The sequence below is a fragment of the Oryx dammah genome, unplaced genomic scaffold, assembly GCF_014754425.2.
Source record: "Oryx dammah isolate SB20612 unplaced genomic scaffold, SCBI_Odam_1.1 HiC_scaffold_3, whole genome shotgun sequence".
Taxonomy (NCBI): domain Eukaryota; kingdom Metazoa; phylum Chordata; class Mammalia; order Artiodactyla; family Bovidae; genus Oryx; species Oryx dammah.
This window is the reverse complement of record NW_024070187.1, coordinates 90,184,009-90,202,585: the sequence shown is the minus strand read 5'-3', so window position 1 is coordinate 90,202,585 and position 18,577 is coordinate 90,184,009. Positions and strand designations below refer to the sequence as shown.

The 18,577-nt window shown below is 38.5% G+C and overlaps 1 protein-coding gene across 8 annotated transcripts in view; it reads left to right on the top strand.

Annotated features, from left to right (window-relative positions):
• Positions 1 to 18,577, top strand: part of CCDC158 (coiled-coil domain containing 158) — a 79,376-nt gene that overhangs the window by 57,845 nt on the left and 2,954 nt on the right. For 4 of the 8 annotated variants that reach the window (XM_040237136.1, XM_040237135.1, XM_040237133.1 and 1 more), the window contains 5 exons: positions 1,664 to 1,821; positions 4,888 to 4,947; positions 7,475 to 7,542; positions 13,367 to 13,525; positions 16,845 to 16,944. In XM_040237136.1, coding sequence (XP_040093070.1) covers positions 1,664 to 1,821; positions 4,888 to 4,947; positions 7,475 to 7,542; positions 13,367 to 13,525; positions 16,845 to 16,944 — 545 coding nt within the window. Of the gene's footprint in view, positions 1 to 1,663; positions 1,822 to 4,887; positions 4,948 to 7,474; positions 7,543 to 13,366; positions 13,526 to 16,836; positions 16,945 to 18,577 lie in introns of all 8 variants that reach the window. The other 4 variants (XM_040237139.1, XM_040237138.1, XM_040237140.1 and 1 more) reach the window with 3 other exon arrangements.

The following is an 18,577-nucleotide window of genomic DNA, read 5'->3' as shown; positions in this document are numbered from 1 at the left end:
ACTTTCACTTTTCACTTTCATGCATTGGAGAAGGAAATGGCAACCCACTCCAGTGTTCTTTCCTGGAGACTCCCAGGGATGGGCGAGCCTGGTGGGCTGCCATCTATGGGGTCACACAGAGTCGGACACGACTGAAGTGACTTAGCAGCAGCAGCAGCAACATAGTTTGAAAATATTAAATGTCTCTTTCCTCATCAGTAAAGTGGTGGTGGTGGGGGCTAGATTGACTCATTGCTAGAGGGTTCCTTACTTCTAAAATTCTATAGCTTTATAAAATTAGTTAATCCCTTAACAAATTATTGAAATTATTTTACCTGGATATAGTTATAAATATTTAATGGCATGGTAAGATGTCCATACCATATTGTTAAAGTTAAAAACATTTTTTAAATGATTTCACTATGTTGTAAAAAAAGAAAAAGGAGATTAACATATGATACAGTGTTATTAACTAAAGTACAGATTTTGTTCAAATTTCACAAAATTTTATGCTAGTGTCCATTATTTGTTTTCATATCTTATGCAAGATTCCACATCGTATTTAGCTGCACTGAGTAGCTTCAGCTATATGCAACAAATTCTGGTAAATTCTCTTTTCATCTTTTTTCTGTTACAAATGTTTTCTAATTTTCCTTGTTACAGCTGCTTAGATATACCCATCATTTAAGTGGACATTTAATTTCCACATGCACAGGGTTTTTAAAATATCTTTGATATTAATTTCTCATTTAAATGCTTTCTTCTCTGTAATCACCTTCTGTGTTTTTTTCAGTCCTCTAACTTTATTGAGAGTAATAAAGGCTCAATCAGTTGCTTTATTAAAGATCTAAATCAAAAGATCTCTCTTGGCTAAACCAAAGATCTCTCTTGGTAAATGTCACACTGCACTTTAAAATATGTGGGTTATTTTCAAATACCTTTTGATATTGATTTCTAACCATAATTCCACAGTGATAAGAGAATAGACCCTATAGTTTCAATACCTTTAGACCATGAAATTTTTCCACCTTGTTTTATGTCCCTGGATATGTTCCAGTGCCTCCTAGTTTATAGTCTATGGGAACTTGAATAGAATTTGTAACTGTTGTGTGAAAATTATATAAATCTTAATTATGTTGAAAAATAAAGTCCCTGCTAATTGTAAAAGAAAAGACTTTTAAATAGATGTGTATAGTTTAATCCTGTATAGTTTAGTTTATATATATATATATATGTATAAATAGGTATGTACATGCATGCTAAGTCACTTCAGTCGTGTCTGACTCTTTGTGACCCTATGAACTGTAGCCTGCCAGGCTCCTCTGTCCATGGGATTCTCCAGGCAAGAATACTGAAGTGGGTTGTCGTGCTGTCCTCCAGGGGATCTTCCTGACTCAGGAATTGAACCTGCAGCTCTTAAGTCTCTTGCTTTGGCAGGCAGATTCTTTACCACTAGCACCACCTGGGAAGCCCATAAGTAGATATATTCATTTATGAATTAGATATAGCACTGTGTTGATTGGATATTACTGATTTATCTCTGAGTGGTAAGATTACAGGTTTTTTATTTCCTCTTTTTCTCCTCCATAATTTGTTTACCAGTTGAATTAATGTTATAATAGGAAATGGCATTCAAATCTGAAAAAAACAAAGTGTCCTTGTCTTGTAAACTGTTTTAATTCAGCACTCTATGAAACCTAACGCAAAGGAAGATCCAACGAGGGACTTGAAACAGCTTCTCCAGGAGTTGAGAAGTGTGATCAACGAGGAGCCAGCCGTGCCTCTGGGCAAGAGCGAGGAAGACGGGAGAGCACCGTCTCTGGGGGTCTCCTTTGTGGCTGTGTAAGACTGAACGTGCTTCAGAGTGGGAAAGTGTCCCTCAACAGTGGTTGCCCATCACGTTGTCTACATGGAGGCTGAGGTTACATTAACTTTGAGGGGTATCTGGTCAATGATATGAAAGTCGAGGAGTTAGCAGAAGTGAAACTACTTGATATCGAGAGAAAATATTATTTATTCTATTCAGAAATTAGTCAGGGCAAAGTGTGACATTCATACAGTAATTTATAGTTGCTAGCAAATTTCACATCCATAATCTTACTTGATTATCACAGCAACTGTTTGAGACAAGACAGAGCAGGATTTATTTATCCCATTTTAAAAATAAGAAAAACACAAGTTCCAAAAGGTTGACTTACCTACAGCCACATATGGTGGAGCTAAAATGAACCCTGAGAACTGCGTAGTCTTCAAATATAAACTAATTGGAAAGCTTTTGCTCTCTAGGCATCCATGCCAGTGACTTAAATTAATATAAAGTCAGATCCAAAAAGCGATTCAACCAGTCTACCAGCCACTGCCTGCATGTACTTACAGAAATCAAATAGTGTTTTAAAATTTTAATGTGTGCTATTACTAAATTTACTTAGAGCATTTTAGCACAGTAGATATACTATATTATTAGCATTACAACATTAGTTATATGTTGTTAGTATTATAACAACCCACTTTTGTAACATTTGTTTTCTGGTTATATAGCAAATATCTCAAAATCATACTCTCTGACATAATATTTATATGTAAACAATCTCCAGTTTCTTTAAGATATTCAGATAGTATTTATTAACCTGAGGTAGCAAAATATTAATTGGATTTGTCTACTTTACTAATAATATTTGTTAATAGTAGTAGTAAAATATTAGTGATTGTCTGGTTACCTAACATAACATTGCATTCTCTGAATCACATGTCAGAAACATCCCCTTGTCACTCCATCCAAGAACACTTATATATGCAGAGTACTTAAAAAAAAAGTTCTCGTGCATTTTACTTATTTTTTTCAACTTTTAAGTTGAATTATAGTTGATTTACAATGTTTTAATTTCTGCTGTATAGCAAAGTGATTCACTCGTAGATACATGTACATTCGGTTTTAAATATTCTTTTCCATTACAGTTTATCATGGGATATTGAATATAGTTCTCTATGCTATACAGTAGGGCCTTGTTGTTTATGTATTTTGTATATAAACGCTTATGTCTGCTAACCCCAAACTCCCACCCCTTCCCTTTTCCACCCTCCTTCTCCTTTGGCAGCCAGCAGCCTGTTCTCTGTGTCCGTCATTCTGTCTGTTTCATAGATAGGTCAATCTGTGTCATAGTTAAGATTACAGATACAGGTGATATCATGTGGCGTTTGTCTTTCCCTTTCTGACTTGTTTCACTTCGTATCATCATCTCTGGTTGCATCCATGTTGCTGCAGATGGCATTATTTTGTTCTTTTGCTGACAGAGTAGTATTCCACTGTACGTATGTACCACATCTTCTTTATCCATTTGTCTGTCAAAGGACAGTTAAGTTGTTGCCGTGTCTTGGCTATTATGGATAGCAGAGCACTTTGGTTTTTGTCCTAACTCTATAATATGCTTTCTAAGCTAGGGCAGTATTTATTAAGCTCATTTGACCAATGATTACATTGACATAGATTGAGTTGCCGCCTCCTAGGAGACAAAGAGACAAAGTCAGAAGTAAACAAAGTAAACATTAGAGCCCTGGCTTCCAGAACTCATCATTCCACAAGATCACCATGACTTCCCTGATCAAATTCCATCACTTCAAGTGCTGCAGATGTGCTTGACTATATTGGACTCTGTTGAACATGAATATATTTGGCCCCTGCCTTTAGATAATTTATGTTAATTTGCTATAATTCTACAAATGACCTTGTCACCAAAGCCTAAATTCAGCCTAATGCTTTTAAAGGTTCAGGAACAAAAGCATTTCTAGGTTGACAAACTCCATGGGTAGCCCCTTGCAAAACTTGCTTGGAGACCTAAAATCTACGCTTGTGCATTAAAGAAGAGTTAAATACATATGAGCAATTGATTCTAAAAATATGTGGAATCTGGAAATTATTCTTTGTATAATTAACTGAGAGTTATATTTATCTATACAGAGATGGTAGAGTAAGAGATTCCCTTACTGAGTCAAGCCTGAGATTAGACATATGCCATAGGTAAGAGGAATCTGAGATTCTGAAACTTATTAATTGCCTAAGAATTGTACATGTGACCATATAATTTGGGAAGTCTGCATAGTTTAAATGGGAATTGATGGAAAGCCTTAATAGTGTTTAACTGAAACAAAAAAGGATTTTAGTGAAATATACTAAAGTAACTTATTTTCTAGAAGTCAACTTAATAGGCTTTTTTTTTTTTTTTTTTGCTGCTATTTACCCAGATAAAGATATTTCTGAGGTATGCCATTCCAAAAATGGAATACTTTTCCTACAGTTACAATAGCTTACATAACTTTTGAGAAGAAGGTGGTCTCAAAGGAAGTTGCAACAGCCTCAATATAAGGTTATAAGAACTTTACTGAAAACAGTCCTATTTTTATCAATAATCTAATAGCTGAATGTTTAAATGAAACCATTAAAAAGAGCATTAAAATACCATTAAAAGAGATTACATCCCATAACCCCTAAACAAAAACAACTTCTGAGAACTGTCTTTAGCCAAAAAGGAGAAAGGCTAATACTAGTTTGTTACTTAGTCAGACACACAAGGCATTGCCTGCAGGTCTTCAGTAGCTCCCAGCATCTGCTGCATTCAACACACGGTTCTCAGACTGACACTGAAGCATCTCCCTAGCTGGTCGCCAGCCTGCTTTCCTCCTGTACTGAGCTCTGGCCAAAATGGACTAGTACTGATTCCCAGAGGGGTCCACGTCCTTCTGTTTTCAAGCTTCTCTCCATACATTCTCTCCACTTGGAAGAGCCAGCACCCCAGTCTCACTCTTTTGAATCTGCATCTGTCTAAAAGCAGTATTCAGAGGAACAATTTGGTTTGATCGCTAAGTTAAAATAACATCACATAGTCTTTAACTTCTCCCACCCTCTGCCAACAGAAGCAACAACTCATTAAGGGAATCCACTGAAGGCAGCAAATCAAGTGAAACTTTTAGCAGGTAAGAAACCATCTGACTAGCCCCCGACTTCCAAAATGTCCCCTTTACTACTATCTTTCATTGATTCATTCATTAGAATATCATTCACTGCGTGTGATGTGCCGAGTTCTGTGCTGGGCCCATGGGATGTAACAGCAGGTGAGACACACATGGGCCCTGTCCTCAAGTTGCTTATAGTTGTAGGGTCTATTTATTGACTGACTGCCAGGAAAAACTTTTATCTTTCTATTTTTACTGCTTATGAAAAAATAGCAATATTAGAGTCCTCTTTATATTATAGAATATGAAAATGAATTCTAGTGTTTAAATTCCAGTTAGGCAAAGAAAGGCCTATTCATTACTGTATCTTTAGCACCAAGCATTTTGCCTGCTTTTCAGTAAATATTTGTTCATGAATGAATTAAAGCAGATACTTTCTTACTGTCCCTACTGTTTGATCAATATTCAGTGAACTTGAATCTTTATAAATACAGCTTTCTCTTAGCCTAAAAGAAACAAGTTTTGATTGTCTTCTAACCTGGGTGTGTATTATTACACTCACTGATCCTGTTAATAATATCTGTAGCCATCTATTATCTGGGTGTTTTTGACTTATCTCATTTAGTCTGTCTAATCAAATCTATGATATAGGCATTATCATCCCCATATATAGGTTAGAAATGAAGACTCAGCTTGCCAAGAAATTTACCAAGGTCATACAGCTTGTAAATAAAGGAACCAGAATTGAACTCAGTTCTAGCCTGCTTCTGAGCTCAGGCTTATAACCACTCCTGTGTTCTGCTTCTGGGTACCTGGACATTCAGGATGTTGGCAAGGTTACAATTCTTTCAGAAGCCCTTGGGATTAATGTATTCCCTTCCCTTTCTCTTTTAGAGCTTCTGGGCCTCTAGCGCTTCATTCTCTGCACTCTTTGCCTTGTGGCTCCTTCCTCCGTCTTCACAGCCTCTGGCATGGCATCCCCAAGTCTTCTGCTGGGATTGTCACATCACCTTCTCTCTTCTGTGTGAAATCTCCCCCTCCCTTCCTCCTGTAAAGAGATTTGTGATGCCATTTAGATAATGTAGCCTGTATCTCCACATACTCCAGGACAGTCTCCCCATCTCAAGACCCTTGATTGTCATCGCATCTGCAGAGTCTCTAGTGCCATGTAAGGTAACATTCGTAGGCTGTTGGTATTTGGACAGATATATTTGACAGTCATTATTCATCCCACCACACTGCTTTTAAAGCCACTTTACCACTCTACCTTTGTGGTAGCCTCTACAGTGTTCAGTGTGGATGTCTTAAATCTCTAGTCTCTTGTAAGTTCCAGTCACTTCTGTGCATCAGTTTCAAATTGCTCTGCCTGAAGCACACCTCAGACCATGGTCCCAGCCCCAAGACCTTCAAAGGCTCCCCATTGCCTAGTGCAGCAAGAACAGACTCCTTACCCTGATAATGAAGACTATACAACACAGCCACGACCTTTTTGTCCAAGGCTTTTCTCCTAATATTCTCAAACGTTTTGGTCTCAGAACAGACACCTTGCCCTGATAATGAAGACTACACAACACAGCCATGACTTTTTCTAAGGCTTTCCTCCTAATATTTTCAAACTTTTTGCTCTCACGACCCCTTTGCACTCACAAATATCACTGAGGATTCCAAAGAGCTTTTGTTTACATAGATCGTTTCTATTTTTAGTATTGGAAAATAAAATTAAATTTTAATCTTTAAAAAATTAAAACAATTTGATACTTAAAGATAAGCAAAGTAAGTATATTACATGTTACTATAATAAAATAGTTTATTATGAAAAATAACTTTTCAAACAAAAAAAATCATTAAGAAAATATCATTTTACAGTTAATGCATGGCTTAATAAAAGGTAGCTATATTCTCATTCCTGCCTCTGCATTTTTCTGGTATGATATCAGATATCATGGAGGCTCTGGGAAACTCCACTATATACTTATGAGAGACTAAGAGTTAAAATAATATCTTAATATTCTAATAAAATTAGTGTTGACCTCACAAACCCCCTTTTCAAGGGCACCACTTTGAGAACTGCTGTCATAATGTTTTCAGACTGGTATCCAACCCACAGAGAACTTGTGGTTCAGTTCAACTTACTGATTTTAATAGGTCTGATAGTTTTGTAAAGTGACACTTATTGCTAAGAGAGGTTAGTTTTTTCCTTGGTTTTTAAATTTTAAATGAGTCATTAAGAGTGCATCTCTTAGAATCCATGAGGGAAATGCTGGGTTTTATAGCTATTATTACGAAAAAGAATTTTGCAACCAAGATTATGTGTTATTACATTTTCATTCTGCAAAATGTTCATGGGCACTGAATACATAAGGATGACGTAACTCTAGTTCTCCCTTGTAGGGTATTTTAGGACTTCTGCAGTTTAGGGTCACGGCTGCCCTCTTGGGTTTATACATTAAGCCGTCACTTTTGCCTTCACCAGCTTGTTCTTGTTGATAAATCTTAGCACTGAATTTGGAAATGGAATGTTTTTGCATGACCATTCTTATGTTTCCAGAGAGCCAGTCACGTTACACGTAGGAGAGTTGGAAGATCCACCTGGTTGCTTTGTATTCCCATCTGCAGGTGAGTTTTTAATGAAAGCACAAAAATTGGGCCTGCTTCAACCTTACAGTAGATTCCCTTTCACTCCCTGCTAGTCCCCTCATTTTTTATACTATGTAACTTACTAATGATGTTGTTGATTGGGTGTCACCTCCTGCTAGACAGATCTGCACAAGGGGAGATGACTTGTACCCAGAACCTTCCCAGGACATAGCAGGCCCATAAATAATTCAGTAAATTATTCAGTAAATAATTTCTGAATGAGTGAAAAGAAAAAGATATGAGACAGGTTGTTCTCCATACACTTTGCAAAGACAAAATGTGCTCTATAAAACAAGATAAAGGAAGAAATTGAAAGATAGCAGAATCTGTTGAAAAACAAAATGGCACAACTCAGACTAGAAATGGAAAACAATAAAAATTAGGATAGGAAGGGCTGAAATCATAATCAGGGACATGACAGACCCCTAGAGAAAATTGCAGAAGAGGAATTTTTAAAACTAAGAAATGTGAAAGATAATGGTAGAGTATAGGTTGCATTTGGAAGGCGAAGGCAAACCAGACATCAGCCCTCCTACGGAAGAAAACAAAATAAATGGAAAAGAACAAAACTGAAAATGGTGGTTATTCAGCAAAAGTTTACTATAAATCTGGACAGTAATGTAAGTAGAGAAAATCGAGGTGTGAGGTGAAACAGAAGGAAAGTTTCCAGGTTTTCTTGTCTTTTGTAGAAGAATGTAAATGTATATCTAACATCAAAGCAATATTCTTAAATGAATTCTACTTCTTAATTTTTTAATTTTTAACTTGTGAGGAATCTTTATGAACTAATATTATATTTTGAAGAAAAGACATTTATTTGAAGTTGAACAATTTCCTTAGATTTTACTTCAGTTTATATTTTTGTTTTACCATTTATCCAACATATATCCTTGCTTTATTAGATTAATATAAGTGAATACTTTTACCTTTTTCCATAAATTGTGAGTACCTTAGAACATGTTAACTCCATTTACTTTCCTTCCAGCTTACGCAGAATCGTTGTCACGTATTTTAATTATAAAGGTAAAATACCATAAGGGGTCATTTCCATTGTGTTGTGCCATTAAAATTCATTTAGATGCACACACATATTCATACTTTATCTTGTATCTGCTGTCATTTTACTTAGGCCTTTAATGTTTCCTTTAACATACTCTCCCAGTTTCTGTTTGTCTGAACTTGTCTTTATTTTATCCCCACTTTTGAGAAGTATTTTTGCTAAGTATAGAATTCTAGGTTAACATTTTTCTTTCATTTTGAGAGTTTTCCATTATTTTCTGGCTTCCAGTATCTCCACTAAGAAGTCAGCTCTAAATTTAATTATTCCTAATTTCAGTGTAACCTGTCATTTTGCCCTCCTGGAAGCTTTAAGATTGTTTTTTGGGTTTGGGTTTGTTTTATTTTCTGGCAGTTTTTACTGATACACCTAGGTATGGTTTTCTTTATATAAGAAGAACTTGTTTGTGGTTTGGAGTAAATGCTATTGAATCTGTGGTAGTCTGTGCCTCCATCATCTAGACCTTGCAGGTCTGTGCCTGTTACCTGTATTTTTTTTCTCTTGGTTTTCTGCCATGTCATTTTCACTCTTCGTGTTGTTATTGTTCAGTCACTAATTTGTGTCTGACTCTTTGCAACCTCATGGACTTGCAGCACACCAGGCTTGCTTGTCCTTCACCATCTACCAGACTTTGTTCAAATTCATGTCAATAGAGTCAGTGATGCTATCCAACCATCTCATCCCCTGCTGCCCACTTCTCCTCCTGTCCTCAACATTCCTAGCATCAGGGTCTTTTCCAATGAGTCAGCTCTTCGAATCAGGTGGCCAAAGTATTGGAGCTTTAACTTCAGCATCCGTCCTTCCAATGAATATTCAGAGTTGATTTCCTTTGGGATTGACTGGTTTGATCTCCTTGCTCTTCAAGGGACTCTAAAGAGTCTTCCCCACACCACAATTTGAAGGCATCAATTTTTCAGTGCTCAGCCTTTTTTATGGTCCAACTCTTAAATCCATATATGACTACTGGGGAAAAAACCATAGCTTTGACTATACAGACATTTGTCAGCAAAGTGATGTCTCTGCTTTTTAATATGCTGTCTAGGTTTATCATCAGAGAAGGCAATAGCACCCCACTCCAGTACTCTTGCCTGGAAAATCCCATGGACGGAGGAGCCTGGTAGGCTAAAGTCCATGGGGTCACTTAGAGTTGGACATGACTGAGCGACTTCACTTTCACTTTTCACTTTCATGCACTGGGGAAGGAAATGGCAACCCACTCCAATGTTCTTGCCTGGAGAATCCCAGGGACAGGGGAGCCTGGTGGGCTGCCATCTATGGGGTCGCACAGAGTTGGACACGACTAAAGTGACTAAGCAGCAGCAGCAGCAGGTTTATCATAGCTTTCCTTCCAAAGAGCAAATGTCTTTTAATTTCATGGCTGCAGTCACTGTCTGCAGTGATTTTGGAGCCCAAGAAAATAAAATCTGTCACTGTTTCCACTTTTCCCCCTTATATTTGCCAAGAAGTGCTGGGACTGAATGCCGTGATCTTGGTTTTCTGAATGTTGAGTTTTAAGCCAACTTTTTCTCTCTCCTCTTTCACCCTCATCAGGAGGCTCCTTAGTTTCTCTTCTCTTTCTGCCACTAGGGTGGTATCATCTGCATAGCTGAGGTTGTTGATATTTCTCCCAGATATTTTGATTCCAGTTTGTGCTTCATGCATGGCATTTCATACGATGTACTCTGCATATAAGTTAAATAAGTACATTGACAACATACAGCTTGTCATAGTCCTTTCCTAATTTTAAACCACTCAGTTGTTCCATGTCCAGTTCTAACTGTTGCTTCTTTACCTGCATACAGGTTTCTCAGGAGACAAGTAAGGTGTTCTGGTATTCCCATCTCTTTAAGAGTTTTCTACTGTTTATTATGATCCACACAGTCAAAGGCTTTAGTGTAGTCAGTGAAGCAGAAGTAAATGTTTTTATGAAATTCTCTTGCTTTCTCTGTGATTGAACAAATGTTGGCAATTTGATCTCTGATTCTTCTGCTTTTTCTAAACCCAGCTTGTACATCAAGAAGTTCTCGGTTCACGTACTGCTGAGGCCTAGCTTGAAGGATTTTGAACATAACCTTACTAGCATGCAAAATGAATGCAGTTGTATGATACTTTGAGTATTCTTTGACACTGCCCTTCTTTGGGATTGGAATGAAAAAACTGGCCCTTGCCAGTCCTGTGGCCATTGCTGAGTTTTCCAAACTTGCTGACATATTGAGTGCAGCACTTTTACAGCGTCATCTTTTAGGATTTGAAATAGCTCAGTTGGAATTCCATCACCTCCACCATCATTGTTTGCAGTAATACTGCCTCAGGCCCCCTTGACTTCAGACTCCAGGATGTCTGGCTCTAGGTGAGTGACCACACCATCGTGATTAGTCAGGTCATTAAGACCTTTTTTGTATAGTTCTGTGTATTCTCTCCACCTCTTCTCAATATCTTCTGCTTTTGTTAAGTTCTTACCGTTTCTGTCCTTTATCGTGCCCATCCTTGCATGAAATGTTCCCCTGATCTCTCCAATTTTCTTTAAGCAATCTCTAGTCTTTCCCATTCTATTTTTTTTTTCCCTACTTCTTTGCATTGTTCACTGAGGAAGGCCTTCTTATCTCTTCTTGCTGTTCTCTGGAATGCTGCATTCAGTGGGATGCATCTTTCCCTTTCTCCCTTGCTTTTGCTTCTCTTCTTCCCTCAGCTATTTGTAAAGCCGCCTCAGACAACTACTTAGCCTTTTTGCATTTCTTTTTTTGGGGGGAGATGATTTTGGTCACTGTCTCCTATACAGCATTACAAACCCCTGTCCACAGTTTTTCAGGCACTCTGTCTACCAGGTCTAATCCATTGAGTCTATTCATTAAGTCCACTGTAAGGGACAAAATCATAAGGGATTTGATTTAGGTCATACCTGAATAGATTAGTGGTTGCCCCTATTTTCTTCAATTTAAACCTGAATTTTGCAATAAGGAGCTCATGTCTGAGCCACAGTCAGCTCCAGGTCTTGTTTTTGCTGACTATATAGAGCTTCTCCATCTTTGTCTGCAAAGAACATAATCAATCTGATTTTGGTATTGACCATCTGATGTCCATGTGTAGAGTCTTCTCTTGTGTTGTTGGAAGAAGGTTTTTGCTATGAGCAGTGTGTTCTCCTGTCAAAACTCTGTTAGCCTTTGCCCTGCTTCATTTTGTACTCCAAGCCCAAATTTGCCTGTTACTGCAGGTATCTCTTGACGTCCCACGTTTGCATTCTAATCTCCTATGATGAAAAGGACATCTGTTTTTTGGTGTTAGTTCTGGAAGGTCTTGTAAGTCTTCGTAAAACTGGTAAACTTCAGCTTCTTCGGCATCAGTGGTTGGGGTATAGATTTGGATTACTGTGATGTTGAATGGTTTGCCTTGGAGACGAACCGGGATCATTCCGTCATTTTTAAGATTACACCCAAGTACTGCATTTCAGACTCTTTTGTGGACTACGAGGGCTACTCCATTTCTCCTAAGGGATTGTTGCCCACAGTAGTAGATATCATGGTCATCTGAATTAAATTTGCCCATTCCAGTCCATTTTAGTTCACCGATTCCTAAAATGTCAGTGTTCACTCTTGCCAGCTCCTGCTTCACCATGTCCAATTTACCTTGATTCATGGACCTAACACTCCAGGTTCCTTTGAGATATTGTTCTCTGTAGCATCAGACTTTACTTCCATCACCAGCCACATCTGCAGCTGAGCCTTATTTCCACTTTGGCCCAGCCACTTCATTCTTTCTGGAGCTATTAGTAATTGCCCTCTTCTCTTCCCCAGTAGTGTATCGGACACCTTCAAACCTGAGGGGTTCATCTTCCGGTGTCTTATCTTTTTGTCTTTTCACACAGTTCATGGGGTTCTCATGGCAGGAATACTGGAGTGGTTTGCCATTTCCTCCTCCAGTGGACCACGTTTGTCAGAACTCTTCACTATGACCCATCCGTCTTGGGTGGCCTGCACAGCTTGGCTCATAGCTTCTCTGAGTTAGGCAAGCCCCTTTGCTACAACGAGGCTGTGATCCATGAAGGGGGTCTCTTCATATGCTTGGTTATTTTTATTGTATGACAAACATATACAAACATATATGAAAAACTATTTCAGACTTAGACAATGCTTTCAGACTTAGAATAAGATTGCCTTCTTCCAGAGAAAATTCATGCTTGCCTCTGGTACTCAACCATAGCAGCAATCGCATATCAATTCAATCCAATCAGGAATTAAGCTAATTTGAGGATAGACCTCTGGAGAAGGCAACGGCACCCCACTCAAATACTCTTGCCTGGAAAATCCCATGGACAGAGGAGCCTGGTGGGCTGCAGTCCATGGGGTCTCTTAGAGTCAGACACGACTGAGGGACTTCACTTTCACTTTTCACTTTCATGCATTGGAGAAGGAAATGGCAACCCTCTCCAGTGTTCTTGCCTGGAGGATCCCAGGGACAGGGGAGCCTGGTGGGCTTCCGTCTATGGGGTCGCACAGAGTCGGACACGACTGAAGCGACTTAGCAGCAGCAGCAGCAGAAAATAGACCTCAGGACCCACAAGGGCAGGCTCAGTTCCTTATTCCTAGGATGTACCATTTCAGTTCCAATTCAAAGTCTTGGGCTTTACCAGAACACACCACACCCACATGATTGGAAACATTTTCTCATGAGAGTTTGATTTTCTGAGAGGTGTAACATGCTATTTTTAAATAATTGTGTCCTTTAACTTTTGTCCTTATAAAATTTCAGGAAGTCCATCTGTGAAAAATTCAGCTTCCCGTTCATTCCATTCTTCTCCTAAGAAGTCTCCAGTCCACTCACTCCTAACTAGTTCGGTTGAGGATTCCATAGGTTCCTCACCACAATATAGATCTACCAAACCTGTTCATTCACCTGATTCTGTTAAAGGTAAGAATGACCTGATTTCACTGATGAGATTGTTTTCCTACTCTGGTGATTTAAAAGTTCTTTTTCATAATTGGATTTAATAAAGTTTCACATGGTGTTCTTATAGGTACACTCCAATTGATGATGTTTGGTGGGTGTGTGTTTAAGTGGGTCTTATTTATTTATTTATTTGTCTTAGTTAAATAGAATAATTATTAATGCACACATACACATACACCTTAGTAAATAAACATAGATATTATAGATAAATATCTCTTTCTCTGACATGAATAATGGTCTTTTTCTCTATTTTATAAGATTTTGGGTCTTCTTGTAAATGCTGAGAATGAATGACTTTTCGTATTTCAGTTCAGTCGCTCAGTCATGTCCGACTCTCTGCGACACCATGAACTGTAGCACACCAGGCCTCCCTGTCCATCACCAACTCCCGGAGTATACCCAAACCCATGTCCACTGAGTCAGAGATGCCATCAAACCGTCTCATCCTCTGTTGTCCCCTTCTCCTCCTCCCCTCAATCTTTCCCAGCATCAGGGTCTTTTCCAGTGAGTCAGCTCTTCACATCAGGTGGCCAAAGTATTGGAGTTTCAGCTTCAACATCAGTCCTACCAGTGAACACCCAGGACTGATCTCCTTTAGGATGGACTGGTTGGATCTCCTTGCACTCCAAGGGACTCTCAAGAGTCTTGTCCATCACCCCAGTTCAAAAGCATCAGTTCTTTGGCACTCAGCTTTCTTTATAGTCCAGCTCTCACATCCATACATGACTACTGGAAAAACCATAACCTTGACTAGATGGACCTTTGTTGACAAAGTAATATCTCTGATTTTTAATATGCTGTCTGCTGCTGCTGCTAAGTCACTTCAGTCATGTCTGACTCTGTGCAAAACCCCATAGAGGGCAGCCTTCCAGGCTCCCCCGTCCCTGGTATTCTCCAGGCAAGAACACTGGAGTGGGTTGCCATTTCCTTCTCCAATGCATGAAAGTGAAAAGTGAAAGGGAAGTCGCTCAGTCGTGTCTGACTCTTCGCAACCCCATGGACTGCAGCCCACCACGCTCCTCTATCCATGGGATTCTCCAGGCAAGAGTACTGGAATGGGGTGCCATCGCCTTCTCTGAATATGCTGTCTAGGTTGGTCATAACTTTCCTTCTAAGGAGCAAGCGTCTTTTAATTTCATGGCTGTGGTCACCATCTGCAGTGATTTTGGAGCCCAAAAAAATGAAGTCAGCCACTGTTTCCCCATCTATCTGCCATGAAGTTATGAGACCAGATGCCATGATCTTAGTTTTCTCAATGTTGAGCTTTAAACCAGCTTTTTCCACTCTCCTCTTTTCACTTTCATCAAGAGACTCTTTAGTTCTTCACTTTCTGCCATAAGGGTGGTGTCATCTGCATATCTGAGGTTATTGGTATTTCTCCCAGCAATCTTGATTCCAGCTTGTGCTTCAAATTATGTCTGTTTTCTGTCTCTGTAAGTGCAAGTATCTGTTATACAAACTTACCAAAGTATCCTCATTTCTAAAATTTTGAGTTCATTTATTATTAATAAAGACAGGTAAGAAAAAATAATTTGCTTTAGAATAAGCCTGAAAAAATGAAAGTGGACATTAAGTATATATAACTGCTGAATTGAGCTTGAAATGTTTTTCATCATATATGACGTCAGTGCTCTCTGGCATCATTCTCTTTGATAAGAGGTAAATTAGCCAAGTTGTTGTATCACTGTTAAGTCAGTTCCTGGTCTTTTGAAATTCTATGCCTAGCATATTTTTAGATCCTAAAAAAAAAAAAAAAAAAAATCAGGACTTAATCATACCTTTTAGCACATTTTCTTTTTTTGTCACCTTTTTCAGCATCTGGGTCCTCCTTCATCTCTTATACTTCTAAATTCTTTATTTTTTAAAAAAAAATTTGCTGTGCTGTGCTTAAGTTGGTCAGTCTTGTCCAACAACTCTCTGCAGCCCCATAGACTGCAGCCTGGAGAAGGGCATGGCAACCCACTCCAGTATTCTTGCCTGGACAGTCCCATGGACAGAGGAGCCTGGCGGGCTACATTCCATCATGGGGTCCCAAAGAGTCAGACACAACTGAGCGACTAAGCACAGCACAGCACAGACTGTAGCCCGCCAGGCTCCTCTGTCCATGGGATTCTCAGGCAAGAATACTGGAGTGGGTTGCCATGCCCTCCTCCAGGGGATCTTCCCAACCCAGGGGTCGAACCAGGTCTCGCCCATTATAGGCGGATTCTTTACCACCCAAGCCACCAGGGAAGCCCAGTTACATCCTGATGACAAGAGTGATTATTGCAGGAGCAGAACAGTGCTGCTGGGCACCTCACTATTAGTTTGTGGCTGCATAATGGAAGATCCCCTGAAGAAGGGAATGGCTACCCGCTCCAGTATTCTGGCCTAGAGAATTCCATGGACGGTATAGTCCACAGGGTCGCAAAGAGTCAGACATGACCGAGCAACTTTCACTTTCACTTTCAATACCATGGCATTTTCTTTTTTGTTCCCTGCTGTCAGATATTTGTTAAACATGTTTTACATTATTTACGTTAAAAATCTCTCAATGAGAAATTATTTTTTACTCTCTTGAACAAAAATAATTCCTAGATGATTGCCTCTAAAATCATCTTTAAAAAGTAAAAGGGTGTTTTCTTGATAGGAAAATGAGGTATCAAAATATTTTCAAGATTATACAGCAAGTCAGAGACTAAGCTCGAAATTAAAATCTTGTGATTGACAGCCAGTCTGTTTCGGAGGTTGACAAGGCATAGCGTACTTATTTGAGAAAAGTTGCCAGGCTTCTAGCATCTCCTCAGTTGCTGCTGCCACATTTCTCCTCGGTTCCTTGTGGCTGTGTCAGCGTCCATACTGCTCCTGCAATATGATACTGTCCTCATTCAGGTGACAACAACTGAAACGGGCACTTGGCCTCACACATTCAAAAATGTTTCCAGCGCCAGTATTAAATCTCACTCTTCCAAACACTTAAGTTACTAGGACTACACAGGTTTGGAATGAAAAGCTGTCATTTAAAATGTAGGACGTATCATTAAACTTGAAGTGTTCTTCCCACTCATCCCGCTTAATGCTGTGTGGTTACAAACTAGTAAATCAGATTGGTTTGAAACAAAATCATGTAAGCTAGCATTGCAATATTTGGATACCATATTTCTTTATTTTAAAATAGTGGTTTAAAGCTTCCATTATATTAAAAGAAAGGTTGTTTAACCCGTCATTGGAAGATTTCTAAAATGAAATATCAGATAGACTTTTAATATCACATCTAAGCAATTTTCTAATAGCTTCACAGTCTCAGCCAATAGAAACAACCGGGAAGACATGCAGGAAGCTCCAGACCAGACTGGAGAGCTTGCAAACTCTGGTAGAAGATTTACAGATGAAGAACCAAGGTACGGGGCACGTTTTTGGAGAGATCAACCTAGCTCAAAAGAATACTCAGCCTTCCTTTCAGGTTGAGCCTCTTAACTGTAGGTCCACTGAAAAGGATACACAACAGGCAATTCAGAAACCTCAGTCAGAATGTAAGAGTCTTCACCATGACTAATGCCTGGATTAACAGTGTGACCTTGGACAGGTCGCTTTAGCCCTCCTCTTTCATCTAATAGGGACGATAATATTGCTGACCAGCCCTCGGCAGGACATATGTTCTGAGTGGCTGAGTTCACGTGACACTTTACCATACACTGTCTTTCTTGTCCTTCAGGTCTGTAGATGAACATTTGTATGACAGTAGCGAGCATAAGGTGGCAGTTTATAGCCAGAAAACAAAATAACAGTATTTACCCTTATAGAAGATTTAAATTACCATGGGCAGACTGTGCCACCCAATGAATCACTAAATAAATAAACTATGTCTAAATGTGGACTTCCATATGTCTACATAAACTAGAGCTATTTGAATGAGAAATTGTATTCTACAGATGATAGACAACTTTTGGAACATGAATTCTAAGTGGATATTCCCATGAATTCAGGAGGCTATCATGTTTTATGATTTCCTGATATAAATCCATGAATCCAGGAGATTTTGTCAGAGAGAAATTAATTTTGGAGTATACATGTTATTCTTATTTCATCTCTAGAAAATAATACAATCTTGCCAGATGGAAGATAATAACTTTCAAAAAATCACGTAAAAATAAATTTAACCTTATTATAATAATAGTTGTTATTAGCATTTATTGAGCAATTATCAGCTTTGTGCCAGGTGCTGTGTGCCAGGCCCTGTATGCAGTGTGTTGTTTGTGAGCTTCACAACACTGGGAGGTGCATGCTAATATCTTGTCATTTGGTAAGGAGGAAGCTGAAGATCACAGTCAATAAGTTCTAAGTCACACAACGAGTAGTGTATCTCTGCAATTTTTGACTCCAAAATCCACATTTTTAATGTATTAAAAGCGAAATTGTTACTAAAGAAAATCAACAAATTCTTTTTGATAATTCCAGATGTCTGTGTATATAAACATAAAGAAAAACATTTGATTTTAAGTTTATCATAACTTTTTAGAGGAAGATTCCTTATCTTATTGGCCCCATTTTTATTCACACTTTGACTTATATTTCTGACTATCTGACTAATCCTACCATGTAATAATCCAAGTGGAAAACATGTCATATTTGTTAAAAAATTTTTTTCTAATCTTTTTATTGGATGCATTGTCTCGGTGACATGTCTCTTGGAAATTATGAAACAGATATTTTGGAGAGAATGTGGGGAACATTTATCAAAATTTAAAGTACATGTATTCTCTGACCCAGAAACTCCACTTCCAGCAATTTATTCTGCAAGAAAAGTTGCACACACAAAAGTCTATTTACAGAAGTATTTCTTATAGCAGTGTTTATAAGCAAAAATAAAGAAGCAACTTTAAAAAGTTTATTTATTAACATGTTGGTACATCCACACAATGTAATACTGTGCTGTCATAACAAAACATGAGCTGAACTGGAAAGATATTGACATTTTAAGTGAATGAAAGCAAGCTGCAGAATGATTTATACCACATTTCCATTTTTGTAAAG